Raw genomic sequence first — 18,534 nt, forward strand, 5'->3', positions numbered from 1 at the left:
ACATAATACACTATGACTAACCTTAAAAATTTCAGCCATCTTGCGTTGTTGAGGCAATGAACAGTGGTTCTCTATAGATATGATGATTGGCATATCAGATGTGAGAAAGGCACTGCGATCAATAGCTTCAACTACATCCTATAAGAATCAAAGTGTAAATTACAAGAGTTAGAATTCTCTAATTTGAAAAGCATAAAATATTTATAGTTGATTATTTCTGAGTATTGCTTCCATGATTCAAAATACAATATGACTTTATCATTGTCTGTTGCTAATCCAATTAGGGTTGTCTGCACTGCATCTAAGACTGTGCTTTCCAGCACGGGCAGACAGACACACGCTAGCTCTGCTTGAACCAACACACTGTAAAAATAGCAGTGTAGCTGAGGCTGCATGGGCCTCAGCTTGGCCCAGTCATCCAAGTATGTACCTGAGGGTCCAGACATGTTTGTACTCAGGTGGCTAACCCAAGCTTCTGCCCGTGCTACCCCGGCTACTCTTCTATTTGTAGTGTGCTAGCTTGAGCAATGCTAGCATGTGTCTGTCTACCCATGTTGGGAAGAACACTCGCTCCCATGTGCAGTGTAGACATATCCACATGCTGAGGCCTAGGCCCTAGGACCCTGTGAGGTGGGAGGGTCCCAGAGCCCAGGCTGTAGCCCAAACCTGAATGTCTGCACTGCAGTTAAACAGCCCCTTTAGCATGAGCCCCACAGGCCCACATCAGCTGGCACAGGCCAGCCACGGGTGTCTAATTGCAGTGTACACAAATCCATAGTGACTTGTTTTCTTCTAGAAGGATAATTGTTGCTTCATTAAACTGGTATCATCATACAAGTGAACAAGTTATTAAACTTCTTTCTTGATTAATTTCTGTTTTCTGCAAGAAATTGTCAATATACCTTAAAAGGGATCTTAGTAGTGAGGGTATGTCCATGATAAATGATAGGCATCCCATCATCACCATCCCAGCAGTCTAATTCCACACTCCTACAGCCTTGTAAGAGAACCTGTAACACAAACGAATAATAGATCCCATGTGAACAGCAACTGTACAAAAACAAAGAGAGAAAAGGGGTTGCAGTGCTAAATGGCAGCTGGGGGAAGTTGCTGCCCATGAAAGCTACTTTACTGCAGTGTGAAAGAAAACCATGGAAGCTACTATCCCAAACAGTTGGATCTCACACACACACAGAGAGCAGGAAAATGAAGCATATTAGAAAGCAAGAATTTAAAAGAAAGGTTCCCATTAGAAATAGAAAGAAATTTCAGAAGCTACCAGAATTGCTCCTGGAGGCAGAGAGAATGGGAATTTGGTTGGTGAGTGGGGTCAGCTGTCTCCCATGCGGTGCCTCGTGCCCCAGGTAGGATGCCAGGCATCTGGTTTTCAACCAGAATGCCCAGTCGAAAAGGGACCCTGGCGGCTCCGGTCAGCACTTTTGTCCTTAGTGAGCTGGCCGAGCCATGTGTCCAGGATTCATGGCAGATAGAGCAGACTCTGAGATCCACGAAATTCCAGTGCAGCGCTGGTGCGTCTTCTATTTAAGGGGCAGCCTGACAAAAGCACCTGCCGGAGCCCCCACAAACCACACCAGGCAGAGTTGCCCAGAGCCTGCACCCCAAACCTCCTCCTGCGCCCCAACCCCCTGCCACAGCTTGGAGCACCCTCCCACACCCAAACTCCCTCCTAGAGCCTGCACCCCACACCCCCTCCTGCACCTGAACTCACTCCTGGATTTGGCAACCCCATCCCACACTCCAAACCCCTTGGCCCCAGTCTGGAGCCCCCTCCTGCACCCCAAACCCCTCATCCCCAGCCCCACCCTAGAGCCCTCACCCCCTCCTGCACTCAATCCCTTGCCCCAGCCTGGTGAAAATGAGCAAGGGGGCAGGAGAGCAAGTGACAGAGGAGGGGGGCTGGAGTGAGGCCTCAGGGAAGAGTGGGGCAAGAGTGTTCGGTTTTCTGAAATTAGAAAGTTGGCAACCCTAGCCCAGGGTACCTCTGTGATGCTCTGCTAACAATTTCTCCCTCAAAAGTCTTCTTAAACAAACTCCAAATAGGGCTTTCTTGTTCATTCATCACCCTTCTAAAGGGGTTTGAGTTTATTCACATAAATAAATCTCCAAGATAAAACTCCAAGTCTGAAAACAGTGCATCAGTTTTACTCTTATCAGGTCACTCCCAGGCTTTTCCTGCCTGTAGTCTCAGGCTACAACTACACAGAAACCCAACCAAAAAACAAAACAGAACAAAAAACCACAGCAGCAAGTCTCAGAGCCCAGGTTAACTGACTCGGCCTTGTGTTATGGGGCTAAAAATAACAGTGTATATACTTGGGCTTGGACTGGAGCCTAGGGTCTGAAACCCTTCTCCCTCACTGTATTTCAGGTGACCAGGGCTCCAAGACTTACTGCTGTGGTTTTTCTTCTGCTGAGTAGAATCACAGAATATCAGGGTTGGAAGGGACCTCAGGAGGTCATCTAGTCCAACCCCCTGCTCAAAGCAGGACCAATCCCCAATTAAATTAGACATACCCTCAGTAGGGAAATCCCATGTCCCAGGTCTTTCTGCTGGAGCCTGCTCACTCACAGCAGACTCCAATTCACCCTATTACCAGGCCTTCCTGCCTATAGCTTTTCCTACTTTAGCAGGCCACCTCCAGGCCCTACTTTGCTGGAATCATAGGTCTCTGGCTTCCAAACCACCTGGTAACAAGGTCATCACTGCAGAAACCTGACTGCCTTCATTTCTTCCTACCATTCCCTGAGCTCCCCACTTTGCTGTAGCCATCTGCTGCCCTTAATAAGGAATCACCTGATTCAACCCAGGTTTGCTTCTAATCAGGATTGGCTAGCCCCAGACTCTCCAGCCCATAAGGGCAAGACACCCTGTCACAGCTGCCAAAACTGTCCCTTAAAGGGCCAGGAACTTACACTGGGAGAGAAATATTTACATCTTCCTGCCTGCAGAAACAAGTGGGTATCTACACAGATATTTTCTCCAGATGGAGAAGGGCCACTGCAAGATAGCCTTCTGGGCTACAACTTTTTATTGGAAATAAAGCTTTCTGGAATCTATCTATAACTTCAGGTAAAGTACATATATGATTAGGATGAAATTCACTTATCCTGCTCAAAGCCTTAGACAATGGAAGTACATTATGTCAGTGGAGGGGGCACCCTCACCCCACCCAGGGGAACAGGGCTGCAATAATGTTCCCATCTCATCTTATGGACCATTATTTTAGCCTATGGGCTGCTGAAAGAGTGCCTGCAGCTCTTTCACATCACTTGGGGTGTTACGGACAATGGATCCCTACCCTACCTCCTCCAACACTGCCATCCTGTGTGAGGCTGTCATAGAAACCTACTTCACAGCACCACTATGCAGCCACTTTACTCGTGGCTTTCTCACACACAGTCCACCTCCCCACCTCCAAACATACAAACAAAGGGCTGAAGTAGCACAGCCTGTCACACTTGAATGGATTTCTCTTTAACATGGTGAGTAATAAAAATCCCAGTCACAGGAAGTTTGATGTTTTCTGTAATATTTGTTGAATACACATATCAAAAATATAGTCCCAAAGCCCATAGAGAGAAATCAGTCTTTCCAGGTTTGTCACCAATTAGATACAGGGTCAGATAAATAGTGTAATATTCCTACAAGTATATTGTCGGGAGTGATGTTTTCATTAGAATTTTGTCTTTTCAGTACAATGTACAATATCTGAAGGGTGTTTCTGACATTTAAATGAACTAACATATTAGATCAGTCTTTCCTGTGGGAAAGTCTAATTTTAGTAAGTTAGGTCAAAATGACTAGTGTCTAAATGCTATGAATCTCAAACGAAACCCATTTTTTGCCTTAGTAAAAGCATTTGAACACAACTGTGCACACAGGCAGCTTTCCCACACATCATGTTTTCCTACATTTTACAAGCAGGGGCTCAGAACATTTGGGTTTTCAAAGCAAAAAGGCCATGTTTCTGTGACTTCTTAGTTAAACAAACAAGTTCATGCTGAAAACTATGCAGCGATCTAACTCTGTATACCTGGCTGTAAAGCTCTACTGATGATTCTCCTTTAAGCTGATGGCCTGTGAGGTATGTATTGTGTGAAGACTCAATGTAATAATATGACAGTGGTAGTTGTAACTCTTCAATATTCTCTTGTGACTCATCATTTTTTGAGGCAAAATTGTCTTTATCCATCAAAAACCTAAAGGTGCAGAAATAATAGTTTGTGACAAATATTTAGCAAAATGCGCACAAATAACATCACGTGTATGTTAACTTCATATGTGATTAATTACCTTGCAAATCCTTCAAATGACAGTAGCCCCTGCTGGCACATATTGACACTGGGTTCAAATTTCTGTAAGAAACAGTAAGAGAACAATATTATTTTGATCAAAAGAAATACGTATCACATGCTTTAGGTAAAAGGCTTTCATTCATTTTTTACAATGTAATTTGTACATCAAACTAATAAGCTGTATTTATGCAGTCTGAATATCATTCAGAAGTGTCTTCACTATATTGATAATAGTTATAGGAGTTAGCAAAGTCACTAAATATATAAAATTAATAATATTGCAGAGCTTACAAATGTAGAATGTTGATCTAGATTATTATTTAAAATCATGCATGTTCTTATTCTTATATATAATACTCAGTGCGATCATCTAAAAGGAAATAACTATTTGTATTTACTCACCAGTGTTCAACAACACATCAACTTGCACAAAATCATTCTGAAGTTCCCCTAGACATCCTGATTTTTTAACCTTGCTGTAAATGTATATTGCACATACTTGCCTAACATTTGAACTGTTCAAAATGTTTTGACAGTTTTGTTAAACCCTGTAGAGTACGGACTTAATTTTGGATTGCATTAGACAAAAATAAAAAGGAATAAAAATTTACATTATGGTAGCTAGTTATTCAATTTTTATAACACAATGGACACAAAACTCAACTCGGATCATTTTGTCCACATTCAATGGAGGTAAGACACATTATAGAAATGCAACATTGATCTCATGGAAAGGGACTATTGGGTACACTGTGTTTAGAGAAGTTTCATGCAAACTGAGGGAACAGAATTGGCAGTGGTTCCAAAGGAGGAAATCAAACCTTCATATAGGTGATACAGAAGGTACTGTTCTGGAGACTGCACAGAGAACACGTGCAGGGGGAAAAAATGGAGGAAACAAAAACCCCTACAAAATGAATAGATGCATTGCAAAATGTTTATATTACAGACCTGGATAATACTGAGGATTTCATCATAGGTGCAGTGTTCACCTTGGCAATTCACTAAGAAGTCATTGAGTTGCTGGATTCCCACTCCAAATATTCCCAGTGATGTGCTTTCTACTCCAGTACCATTAGTTACAATACTAGCAGCAGCAATGGCATCAGATATCTGTCTCTGGTTTTCTGATAGTTGCTGTCTACTATTAATGAACAAACCCAGATCTGATACATTCCTGGTCAATAAATCTAAAAGATAATAAATATGAACATAAATATTTGAGGAGTTTCATTTTATCACCTGGAGATAAATTAGGCGAGTACTATTCTATTATTCATACCACATGGAATTATTCAAAGGAATTAAAATTGTATTCACTGGAAAAAATCAATTTTCAATAATTATGGATCAAATCCTGAAATTCTTAGCCAAGAGTTAGTCAGGCAAGATTCCTATTTACATCAGTGGAACTCTTTCTTTATTGAGAGCTGAGTGAGTTCTTCAGGATTTGGCTCTCTCTCTCTCTCACACACACACACAGAGAGTAATGCACTTTTGGTAAATCTTATGTGAAATAAAACTTTCTGAATTTGTTAAACTTCTTAAAATTAGTTAAACCAGTTGTGTATGGATGGCATGTGATGAACTGTTATTATGGAGCTGTGGTAGTGACCCTTTAGTTAAGGTTGCAACTCACTGTCAATTGTAAGCCTGATTCTGCCCCCCACTTCAACAGGATTTTTTAACAATGCCAATAATTAAAATAGTTCAGTTCTCTAAAGTGTTATTTTCTTGCTGAAATTAAATTTAACAAACCTAAATCAGGTTGGAGTTCACTGGTGTTCTCATCAATTTTCAGATTAGTATAAAGTGGAGTAGAATCAGAACCTGATCGATTGCAGGGTACAGCATAGACATCAAAGAGGTCTTTAAGATCCTTGCGGCTTCGAACACTAGGATACAGGAAGAATGTTAACTTTGTGCTTTTTTTCTTAAAATAGATTTTCACCAACTTTGATGTGATGAATGTGATTAATCAAATAGATTTTACCTGAAAGACTTGAAAAGCTCTACAAATTCAACAAAACTCATATTACTATCGGAAACCATGAAGTTCTGAAACCCCTTCAATCCTCCTTTGACTCGGCCATGCCAGCTACTGCTGCTCCAAGTACTGAAACAAAATGAGATTGCTGTTATTTTCTTATATTTAACTTCCACTGATTGTGAAATATTAGGCAGCATTGCCCTAGAGGTCTATTCTAAGCTTTCTTTCATATATTTATTATCAATATTTGAAAGAAGGAAACAAAAACAATACTTCTTAGTGGATAAAATCAGAGTTTGTATTTTGATTCTGTACTTCCAATGGAGAAATACACTCATTCCCTTAAAGACCACTGCAAACTTTGCCAAAGCAAATAAATAAATTCTATTGAAACCTTTCCATGCATGGAAGAATCTAATTTAAATAGGCACAAACCAACAAGTTTTCTTTTTTTTTCACTTAACAAAATAATCCTATTATTGCTATAGCATGAAACCTAAAAGAAATATGTCCTGCTGTTTATGAAGATCACAGGAAGTTTGCTTTTAGTATTTTATCAGCAAGACAATTAAAATGGGAAACATGCTGGAAATGTACAGAATTCCTTAAGGTATAATGCTAGCATAATAAATAAATGATTCTTTCTGGATTATATGCAGAAAATAAAGGTGTCACACATTTGGACATCTCCAACAACTGGGTGTATCGGTGAGGCAGGGAGGTGCTCAGTAGGGGGGACCCCTGCCTGCCGATTCCAGCAGGCGACACAGGCTGTAGCCCTCCCCTCTATTTCCCCAATCACATGGAATAGAGGAAACAGGGATGGAGCTAGTCCCCAGAAGCAGCCAGGGCTTCCCAAGGAACAGCCAGGAATATCAGAAGTGGCACACAGAAGTTAAGCCATGGCTACCCCACTTTTTCATTCAGGCTTGATCTCTTGTAAGGAAGAATTACCATTTGGGGCACCCTCCTCCTCAAATTTATTTAGCGTGTGCATAGTTGTCTAGCCAAGCAATGGTATCTTCAGTGGCATGATGCAGTTCTTCTAGGCCACCACTGAACCTAGTCAGCAGGTATTCATCGACAATGTGCGTTATCGTCTGTGTTGCGCCGCAGCTGCACAAAGGGCTGTCACAAAGGCCCCAGCGATACTGGTTAGCTGTGCAGATGTAACCCACACACTTCCTGGGTGTGGTTTTCTGTCCCATCTAATGGCACTGAGACCACTTAGAGAGAGAGATTAATGAGTTTGCTCTACAGCCTTAGCTAACAGGCAGTTTGGCTTTTAGCTCATGCAATAGAGGCTCATGCACTAAGCTCCAGAGCTCCCCGGTTCGATTCTGCCTGCCGACAACTGGGGGTCTGTGGGTGTTACACAGAGACCTTGCCCGATCTAGAACCTGTTCAACAGGGACCACTGGCGACGGGGCAGGTCAAAACCAGGCGGTCAAATTGTGGGGTTGGTGACGAGGGATTGGTTGGGGGTTATAACAGATATCCATTCCTCTCACCAGAGAGTTTCCGCCCTAATATCCTGGCATGGCAGATGAGACCATAATAGGCGACGTGACGGAAAACATGCAGCTGGTGGTTTAAAAAGGTCATTGTGCAGTGGCAGGCTTCAGTTGGCGCGTACTTTCTCCAGTAACTTGCCTGATATGAGGAGGAGCAATATTGCTCAGAACTGGAAGCCATGAGAGTGGAGTCAGACACAGAGTGCCAGAGATGATACTCATGGTGGCATATAACTGTGTATCCACCAGTTTGGTGTGTGACGATCGACTCCAAAAAGGTGCTCAGTACTACCCCACTGAATATGAGGTGGCAAGAGCTGACATCCACGAAGTTGGAGCACAAGCACCCCATGATGAACCTGCCAGTTTGCTAAGAAGATTGTTGCGCGTCTTAACTTTAGCTGCTGTCTTCTTCTGGTGGGTACGGTAACTCAGTGTGTGGTCTAAGGTCACACCTAGATAGACTGGTTCTACTTCATGCTTCACCTTCTGACCATTCAGATAAACATTCAGTCTCGGGTTGTGCTGGCGTGATGAAGATGGAACAAACTGGAGACTGTTTTTATGATGCTTGGCTGCAGGCGCCAAGTCTTACAGTAGTCAGCTAACTTTATTGTGTCCCGATTTAAGTGCATCAAGCTCGTGAAATATCCAGGCCTGGGTACCACGGCAGAACAAGGTATCACAGGCTTCCCTCCTTCACCCACACGGATTAAGGGAAGGGAAAGCAGAGTAGAATCTCTTGAGTGTGAATTGAGGAATGATCACAATATTAAAAATAAGTGGTTGCTTAGGTGTAAGTGATGGTGACTTGATTACATTTTATGTCCAAACAGAATCAAAACCAATAATATATATAATATACCTGGAGATTTAAAAAGGCCAATTTCACAAGTTGAAAACAATTATGAACCAAATCAGCTGTGAGAAAGAATGTAAACAGAAAAATGTGAATAACAATTGAGAACTGTTTAAGAACATGTTACTAGATGCCTAAAACCCAGAGTCTAACAATTGATAAAGAAGGCTACATTGGTTAAAAACAACCTGGCTCAGAGGGGATTTGAAAACAGCTATACAATAATAATAAACCCCAATATATAACAAATGGAAAAAAGGTGAAGTTGCTAGCACTTAATACAAATTAGAAGTTAGGTGTTGAAGAAAATTGATAAAAGAAGCAAAAGGACATAAGGAAACATCTATGGTCAAAAGTGTTAAAAAAGGCAGAGGTGTTCTATAAATATTTCTCTTCTGTATTTGTGAAAAATTTACATGATGTATTGATATCACATAAAGATGATGAAATGCTTTCCATTCCAACTCAAGAGGATGTTGAACAGCAGCTACTAAAGTTAGATATTTTTTACTTAGCTGCTCCAGATAACTTAAATCCAAGACTTTTTAAAGAGCTGGCCAAGACGTTCTCTGAACTGTAACTGATGATTTTCAATAAGTCTTGGAACACTGGGGAAGTTCCAGAGGATTGGAAGAAAATTACTATTGTTCCAATATTTTAAAAGAGTAAACAGGATTACCTGGATAAATATAGGCCTGTCACCTTGACATCAATTCTGGGCAAAATTATGGAATGGCTGATATTGGTCTTGATGAATAAAAATTAAAAGAGGGTAATAAAATTAATGCCAATCAACATGCGCTATGGAAAATATAGGTTCTCAAACTAACTAGATATTTCTTTTTGATGAGATTACAAGTTTGTAGTTGTAGTTTGTGTTGTAGTATAAATAATAATATTAACTTGAACTAGATAACTTCTGGGCTTTTATAAACCTAGAAAAAGCATACAATAAAGTGGATAGAAGGATGTTCTCGCCAGGGCTGAAGAAACATGGAGTGTCTGACAATTTAATAACTATGGGTTTAAAATATAGTTGCCATGGTCCCCACAGAGCCAGAATTTTGGCACTCATGAAGCAGATAGGGGGAAGACTAAGAAATGGGGCTGAGTGACTCAGTTACATAACTTTTCCATACCACTGTGGCTTTGATACTTTATTTGACAAAAACAACCAAGCTTTTATATCCATGCTAAATTTCTGTTTAGTACATTTGAACCAACCCTCCAACCCAACAAACCCTCCCCCAAGCACTCTGGCCAACTAATAAGAATACTGGACAGCAAAAAGTAAAGTAAGAATACTATTCAGAGAAATGCAAGGTTTTCTTTAGCCAAGGAGAGTGAGCTATTGGAGATAGTTCTCAACCCCATAAAGATAATATACAGGATCAAATCCTGTTTGACTTATTCACATGAATAGTCCAACTGAAGGAAATAAGACTTATATCTGGACCAGGACTGAAACCAGGACTGCAGCATTTGACCCTATACAAAGATAAGGGATCTGCACTGGAGCACACTGCACCCCAAGCCTTGGGGATTCACTTCACTGCTCTGCAGCCGGCAGCTGGGTGTGTGTATTCTTCCTCTGAAACCTACATTTTATGTCAAACTTCAAAATAAACAGCCAAAAAAAAAAATCCAGACAAAAACACCATCATGGAACATCCCATTTTAAAAATTTTAAAGTGCAAAATTTCATTTTAATAGTTTGACAGCCCTGGACACTGTCGTCTTAATTATCCTGAGAACAGGTGCACATGGGCATTTCCCCACCAATGTGACTCAGCCTAGAGGCGGAGAGCCAACTCGAATCAGATTAGATGGTAGTTCAGTATAAACTCTTCTCAAACTGCAGTCATTCCACTTAGACAGCCACCGAAGGAGCTAGTTATGCAACTGATGTACTCGTTCGCTCATTATGCGCATCTGAGTCCCATCAATAGTACCGCCAGTTAGGAAACAGGATGGGCAGTAGCATTTTCCCACAGTGCATCATGTTCTTAGGGCTAGAGTGTCAACATGTGGGGTGGTGGCAGCAAGCACTTTGGGATGTGTTTACTTTGACTCGTATATGTGCACTGGAATGGGAATGCCAGAACCCTGGATTCGAGTATAGGTCAGGAAATTCTTAACTTAGGGTTAAAATGCAATATAGATGCTCAAGCCCACGGTTCCCTGACATGGGTCATCTGACTTGAGTCTCACTAACCATTGGCTTACACTGCTGTGTAGACATAGCTTTAGAGGAACAGCACAGAATCTCACCCAAAATCTTGAAAAGTGTTGAACACATACTTGAGTACCCATACCTCTCATTAAAATCAGTGGGAGTTATGGGTCCTCAGGATTTATGAGTATGGAATTGTGGCATGTGTATGGAATTGTGGAATGCTACAATACAGTCAACAACAGATTTTTCTTGCCTGTGTCAAATGAATAGCACACTGAAATATTACAAAGTTCCAGGTGCTCTACATATAGGGAACATCAATTATTTTGGCAAATGAAATGAAACATAACATAGATTTTCAAAATTGGGAAGCAACTGCTGTGGCATCAATTTGTGATGCTTTTTCAATGTACTGTGAACTAAATTTGTTATAGCCTTTTTGAAAAATATAACATGAAAGCCATATAGTAGAAATAAATCTTGATGTATACATCCATTGGTCCTGCATGATGGAGTGCGGAACGGCACACTGTATGTAAAGAGAACAAAAAAGCCTTAGAAAGTGACTTTCAAGGCAAAAGCAGCCAGTTTAGCACTACAGATATAGAATATCAGGGCTGGAAGGGACCTCAGGAGATCATCTAGTCCAACCCCCTGCTCAAAGCAGGACCAATCCCCAATTTTTGCCCCAGATCCCTAAATGGCCCCCTCAAGGATTGAGCTCACAACCCTGGGTTTAGCAGGCCAATGCTCAAACCACTGAGCTATCCTTCCCCCATCCATCAGCAATGATCTTTTCATGCTGTTTACAGTTGTCTTTCCCTCCTTCCTTATTGTCCCTACCCACACTATTCATTATGTTATCTGTCTCATTTAGACTGGAAGGTCCCCACGGCAGGGACTTTGTCATCTTGTATGCCGGTAAAGTGCCATGCACACCTATGGTATAATAAAATAAATCATAAATAATAATAATGAATTACCACTGCACAGTCAAAAGTAAATAAAGGACTGAAAAGTACTTCAAGTAAAAAGAGAAGAGAAATCTGTGGGAAAGGGAAGGTTCCCCAAAATATCCCTGTTATTTCCTGGCAAAACAGAGCAACTTCCACCAGAAATCCTAGTGCAGGTTTATGCTTCTTGAAGTTGAACTAACTTGTGCAAAGCACCTATGCAATACAGTTTACACAGCTGAAATACTTCAGTTAATGACCGTTACACACATGGAGCATCTGTGACCAAAATCTGTGCAGATGATCTCTGGGATATCCAAGAGCTGGAAAAGGTAAGCTCCATACTGATGTATATCTAGGCGAGCACTTCAGTCATAACTTATAATGTTAATAATTAGATTTTTAAAAAGTAAAGTACTGATTTTGTCCCTACCTAGCCTGACTCTTGCTTGAAGATGACATTACAGGAGAGGAGACTGGTCTGATTGGTGCAGATGCCCCGGGTGCTAAGCTAGGAGATCCAGATGCAGTCAGAGAATGAGCTCTTCTAGATGGCAGAGTGTTAGAGGCAGTCGCAATATTCTGATCTATGAAAGAAAACAAAATTTTGCATCACTAGTATTTTTTCTACACAACACTCATATACTATCACTGAATTAAACTGAGTAAAACCCCAAAGAGTTTCTAAATTTGTCTTGTATCACTTAAAAACATATCTTGAACAGTATTTTATGAATATTAGGTCTTGTTAGCACTATAAAGTTAATGATTATAGTATTTATTATTGAAAATTCATTGTAAAAGCAATCACAGAAAAAAACCCGTTACCTACTTTTTGTAACTGTTGTTCTTCGAGATGTGTTGCTCTTGTCCAGTCCATTCTAGGTGCGTGAGCACCCATGGGTGCAGTCGTCGGAGATTTTTGCCTTAGCGGTATCCGTAGGGTATTTGTCTTTGGCGCCCTATTGAGTGCCGCACTCACGCATCAGTATGTTAGGTGCTGGCAGCCCTACATCCTCTCAATTCCTTCTTGCCTGCAACTCCAACTGAAGGGCAGGAGGGTGGGTAATGGAATGGACATGAGCAACACATCGGAAGAACAACAGTTATGAAAGGTAGGTAACCATTTTTTCTTCTTCAAGTGCTTGCTTACATCGATTCCATTCTAGATGGCTCACAAGCCATATCCATGGATGTGGGCTCTGAGTTCATGGTCATGCAGCTTGCAACACTGTTCTACCGAAGCCAGCATCGTCTCAGGCTTGCTGGGTAAGCACAAAATGAGTTGTAAACATGTGGATAGATGACCAGGAAGCAGCCCTGCAGATATTTTGAATCGGCACCTGGGCCAGGAAGGCCGCCAACAAAGCCTGCACCCTAGTTGAGTAGGCAGTCACAGTTGCCGGTGAAGGCACTTTCACCACCTCGCAGCAGTAATGGATGCAGGCCGTGATCCAGGATGAAATCCTCTAAGCGGACACTGGGCGACCTTTCATCCAATCTGCCACCACAACGAATAACTGCACTGACTTGCGAAACGGCTTAGTCCTGACAATGTAGAAGGCAAGCACCCTCCTGACGTCCAGGGCATGCAATTTGCGCTCTTCTGATTTATGAGGCTTCAGAAAGAAGACAGGTAAGTATATGTCCTGTCCGGTATGAAACTGTAAAACTGCCTTGGGCAGGAACGCTGGATGCGGCCGCAGCTGGACCTTGTCCTTGTAGAACACTGTATACAGCAGCTCCAAAGTAAGCACCCTGATCTCAGAGACCTGGTGGGAAAATGTTATCGCAACCAGGAACGAAACCTTCCAGGAGAGAAGTAGAGCAGGAAGCCAGAGGCTCGAAGGGGGACCCATGAGCTGCGACAGCGTGAGATTCAGGTCCCAGGGAGGAACAGGATCCCAGATGTGCAGGTAGAGACGCTCCAGACCTTTCAAAAACCAGACCATCACGCCGTGAGCAAAGACTGACCTGCCTTGGAATGGAAGGTGGAAGGCCAAAATAGCGGCCAAGTGGACTTTGATTGATGATAGGGACAATCCCTAGAGCTTGAGGTGCAGAAGATAGTCCAGGATTGCCTGCAGGGGGGCCTGCTCGGCCCAGATACTGCGGTCCAAGGTCCAGCATGTGAACTTTTTCCACTTGGCCAGGTAGGTCCCTCTGGTGGAGGGCTTTCTGCTTCTAACAAGACCTGTTGGACATGGGCCAAGCATTCCCGTTCTTCTGCATTTCACCATGCGGTAGCCATGCTGCCAGGTGCAGCACCGCCAAGTTTGGGTGCCGAAGACTGCCATGGTTCTGGGACAGCAGGTCCTGCCAGAGAGGCAGCTGTAGCAGGGTGGCCGCCGAAAGGTCCAGTAGCGTGCCGAACCAGTGCTGTCGAGGCCACACAGAGGCTATCAGGATCATCTTCACCCTGTCCTGTTTGATCTTCATGAGGACTCTGTGGATTAATGGGACTGGTGGAAAGGCATACATCAGAGCCTCCAACCATGGGAGCAAAAAGGTATCTGACAGGGAGTCCCTGCCCATTCCCCAGCTTGGACAGAACACATGGCATTTCCCAATCCTACGGACACGAACAAGTCTACCTAGAGACTCCCCCACCAGTGGAAGATTATTCTGCCTCTGGATGGAGTGATGACTTGTGATGAGATGAGAAGATTCTGCTGTGGCGATCTGCTAACATGTTCCTGGCCTCGGGCAGAGTGTGACAGGTGGAACATACAAGATGGATAGCATGCTGCACAAAGAAATGTATGACATCGCAGCGGTATTGTCCGTCAGGACCTGTACCACCTTGCCTTTCAGGTGGGGCAGGAAAGCCTGGCAGGCCAGAGGAACCACTTTGAGCTCCCTGTCATTTATGTGGAGGGCCAGATCATTTCACAACCAGTGGCCTTGCATGCTCAGCTCACCCAGGTGGGCTCTCCAGCCCAGGTCTGAGGCATTGGAAACCAGGGACAGTGATGGGGCTGGGGCCGCAAAGGGAACTCCCTCAACCACCAATCCAGGAACGACCAGATATGAACTGGCACCCTGACTACGCAGTCTAGATCATTCCGGTTGGGGATGTAGACTAATGCCAACCACACTTGCAGTGGGTGGAGATGGAGCCAGGCATGCCGGACCACATGCATACAAGCAGCCATGTGGCCTAACAATCGCAGGCAGTTGCGAGCAATGGTGAGCAGGTAGTTTTTCACAAGGGAGAGCAGGTCTGACATGGCCTGACAACATGCTTCTGGAAGGAAGGCTCTGGCTCATGTGGAGTTGAGAACCGCCCCAACGAACTCTATCCATTGCACCGGCCTTGAGTTCTATTTCTTTTTGTTATCAACAGGTCCAGGTCGCGGCAGATGGAACATACCAGATCGAGACTCATCTGCACCTGCTCCCGAGATCTGTCCTTGATGGCCAATCATCGAGATACAGGTAGACCTGAACTTCTCAACACCTCAGGTAAGTTGTCACTGGTATCATACGTTTTGTGAATACCCTGGGGCAGATGAAAGACCAAAGGCAGTGCCATGAACTGGAAATGGTACCCACCCACTATAAAATGGAGGAATCATCTATGACCTTGGAAGATGGAGATATGGAAATAAGCATCCTTCAGATTGAGGGCAGCGTACCAGTATCCTGGATCCAGGGAGGGGATGATGGAAGCCAGGGAGACCATGCAAAACTTCAACTTCCTGAGAGACTTGTTGAGGCTCCGCAGGTCCAGAATGGGTCCCAGGCCACCTTTTGCTTTTGGGATTATGAAATATCGGTAGTAGAACCCTTTTCATCTCATGTCCGAGGGGCCCTTCTACTGCCCTCAGCTGCATGAGGTTTTCGACCTCTTGAACAAGGAGTTGCTTGTGAGAAGGGTCCCTGAAGAGGGACGGGGAAGGATGGGGGGTGGTGAAAATTGCAGGATGTAGCCCTGAAATACAATCTCTAGCACTCAACGGTCCGAGGTGACACACGACCAGACCGAATGGTAGGGACAAAGACTGTTGAGGAAAGAACGAGGAGGATCCGGAGAGTAGACTGGGGCATCGCTCTCGAGTGCACCCTCAAAATGAGAGCTTCTGGCCCCCGTCATGCTTTCCTGGGCTGGGTTGTGCAGGTGAGCAGGAGGAAGGAGGGCAGCAATGACTAAAATTCATGTCTCTATCCCTTCTCCTTGCAGGACCTTGTTGAGGTTGCCAAGGCCTTGGTGGCGGGAGTGGCCAGAACGGCTTCCTTGCCAACTGCAACATATGCAGACTGAGCGAGTGAAGGGTGGCCCAAGTGTCCTTCAGACGGTGTAGCCTCGCGTTGGTCTGCTCCGCAAAAATACCATTCCCATCGAAGGGAAGATCTTGGATCAAGGCCTGCATTTCTGAGAACAGCCCAGCGGTCTGAAGCCAGGAGCTGTGCCTCATGACCACCGCCGATGTGACCACCCGAGCTACCGAATTGGCTGTGTCCCAGCCATCTGGAGGGAACACCTAGCCACTGCCGTACCCTCCTCCATCAGGGCCCCAAATTCCTGGGCTGAGTTCTGGGGCAGGGATTCCTCAAACTTACAGAGGAAGTTCCATAAGTTTAAGTTGTACCTCCCCAAGAGAGCCTGGTGGTTAGCCCCCCCCGGAACTGAAGGCTGGCGGCTGAATCAACCTTCCTTCCAAAAAGGTCCAGCCTCTTGACCTCCTTATTTCTGGGGGTCGAACTGGTTTGCCCCATCTGTCCTTCTCGCTGGCTGCAGAGATGACCAATGAGCCCGGAGGCGGGTGGGTATACAAATATTCAAAACCCTTGGCTGGGACGAAATTTTTTTTCTCTGCCTTCTTTGAGGTGATAGGGATAGGAGATGGAGTTTGCCAGAGGTCTTTGGCTATTTTTAAGACCCTATCATTTACTGGTAGTGCGATACGGGCGGGGGTAGATGCTGAGAGTACATTAAACAGAGTGTCCTCCTGTTCAGCCACCTCCTCCACCTCCAAGCCGAAGTTTGTGGCCATCTACGAAGCAGGTCCTGGTGTTCTTTAAAATCATCTGGTGTGCTGGCATGAGAGGGCACCGTTACCACCTCATCTGGGGACGAGAATGATGACTGGGTCACTTGGGGAGGCCCTGGGGCATTATCCCCCATGGAGGAAGAGGGTTTCGGGGTGAGCACTTGCTCCTCTACCCCAGCCTCTGAGTGCACCTCGCTCACTGAGCTTGGTGCTGCTGGTGCTGTTGGTTGCTGCTCCGAGGCAGTGGCTGAAAAATGGAGTGAAGGAGGCATTGGCATCACAGGCATGTCCCACAAACTCCAGTAGGGCCATTGTGCTGGCCACTGGCCTTGCTGCCAAGATGGCATTGCAGAGGTCAATGTAGCCTCACGTGCCCAGTCATGCCGGTGTTGCCTCGGTGAAGAAATTAATTCCCTTTCTGTGCCAGGGGAATCACCTTCCAGGGACCACGGAGCGGCTGTCAAAGCTTGAGTCTGACAGCTAACTATTGCCACAGAAGCCCGGTGTCTTGAGTAGCTGGATCGGTGCCGGGGGCAAGGGGATCAGTATCGCATTGCAGACTCTTCCACAGTCTAAGAAATGGGGATCTGTGCAGAGGAGACAGCAGTCAGGAAGATGATTAATGCCGGTGATATGGTGACTGATAGCTCCCTCTGGGTGACCCATGTTGAGAGGGCAGAGACTGTGATCCCAGTGCCAGCAATCTAGGGCGTCCTGCAGAAGATGGAGACCTGGGGCGTGGAGACGGAAAGCGTTGTCTTGGCTCTGGAGACTGGCAGCATTCGCTTGCCCTCTTGGGGGGGTCTTTATGGCTGGCTTGCTCTTGTAGGGAACCCTTGCCGTGTCCTGTGATGCACACAGTGCTGGCAGCACTGGTAGTGGCCTTTGCTCTCTAGGTGCCAGGAGAACCTGGGGAGGCGTCGGCCCTGTCACGAGTTTGAGTCCCCTACCACTCCTAGGAGTCAGTGGCGGATCCCTTGTGGGGCTAGGGTACTCTATCAGGGAGGAATTCCGACGTGGCTCTGGTGTGAGCTGGTGGCCCGAACTGGGTCCTTTGCCCGATGCCCCTTGGCCCTTCTTGCTTGGTGCTGGGGAATTGCATTTCTTTGACTTCTTCTTGGCACTGGCAATGGGGAGTGGTGTCAGGCAAAGCCTGGTGCCGGGGGTGAGCTACACCCCGAGGCCAAAGTGCTAGGGGTAGAGTCCATCCAGAAAGGCTCGGAAGCCAGGCGGAGAACAGCCTCCATGAGGAGGGCCCTCAAATGGATGTCTTGCTCCTTCTGAGTTCTGGGATGAAAGTTCTTACAGATGTGACACTTGTCCTTCACATGTGATTTCCTCAAGCACTTTGGGCAGCTGCTATGGGGGTCACTAACAGGCATAGGCCTGTTGCAGACAGAGCAGGGCTTAAAACCTGGAGACCGGAGCATGCCCTGCCTGGGGTGAAGTCCCCGCTGGGACACTCTCTCTCTAACTATACTACTTAACAACTACTTACTAACTAACTACTGTAAACAAACTTTTTACAAGGCTCTAAGGCTCGAAGTCTGAGGAGAAAGGTCCGCTAACCCTTGCTAGGCAAGGGAAAGGTGCTCCGACTAGCCATCACAGGCGGTAACAAGGAATGGAGAGGGTGTAGGCCTGCAGCACCGATGCATGAGCACGTTACTCAAGAGGGCGCCACAGCCAACCCTATGGATACCGCTAAGGCAAAAATATCCGACGACTGCG

At 44.9% G+C, this 18,534-nt stretch overlaps 1 protein-coding gene across 1 annotated transcript in view; it reads right to left on the bottom strand.

Annotated features, from left to right (window-relative positions):
- Positions 1-18,534, bottom strand: part of PLCE1 (phospholipase C epsilon 1) — a 291,024-nt gene that overhangs the window by 45,653 nt on the left and 226,837 nt on the right. The window contains exons 10-17 of the mRNA XM_073353850.2: positions 12,243-12,396; positions 6,311-6,433; positions 6,076-6,212; positions 5,269-5,507; positions 4,316-4,377; positions 4,056-4,221; positions 903-1,010; positions 22-138 (exon numbers count right to left, since the gene is read on the bottom strand). Coding sequence (XP_073209951.2) covers positions 22-138; positions 903-1,010; positions 4,056-4,221; positions 4,316-4,377; positions 5,269-5,507; positions 6,076-6,212; positions 6,311-6,433; positions 12,243-12,396 — 1,106 coding nt within the window. The remainder of the gene's footprint in view (positions 1-21; positions 139-902; positions 1,011-4,055; positions 4,222-4,315; positions 4,378-5,268; positions 5,508-6,075; positions 6,213-6,310; positions 6,434-12,242; positions 12,397-18,534) is intronic.

Source organism: Lepidochelys kempii, chromosome 7, assembly GCF_965140285.1.
Source record: "Lepidochelys kempii isolate rLepKem1 chromosome 7, rLepKem1.hap1, whole genome shotgun sequence".
Taxonomy (NCBI): domain Eukaryota; kingdom Metazoa; phylum Chordata; order Testudines; family Cheloniidae; genus Lepidochelys; species Lepidochelys kempii.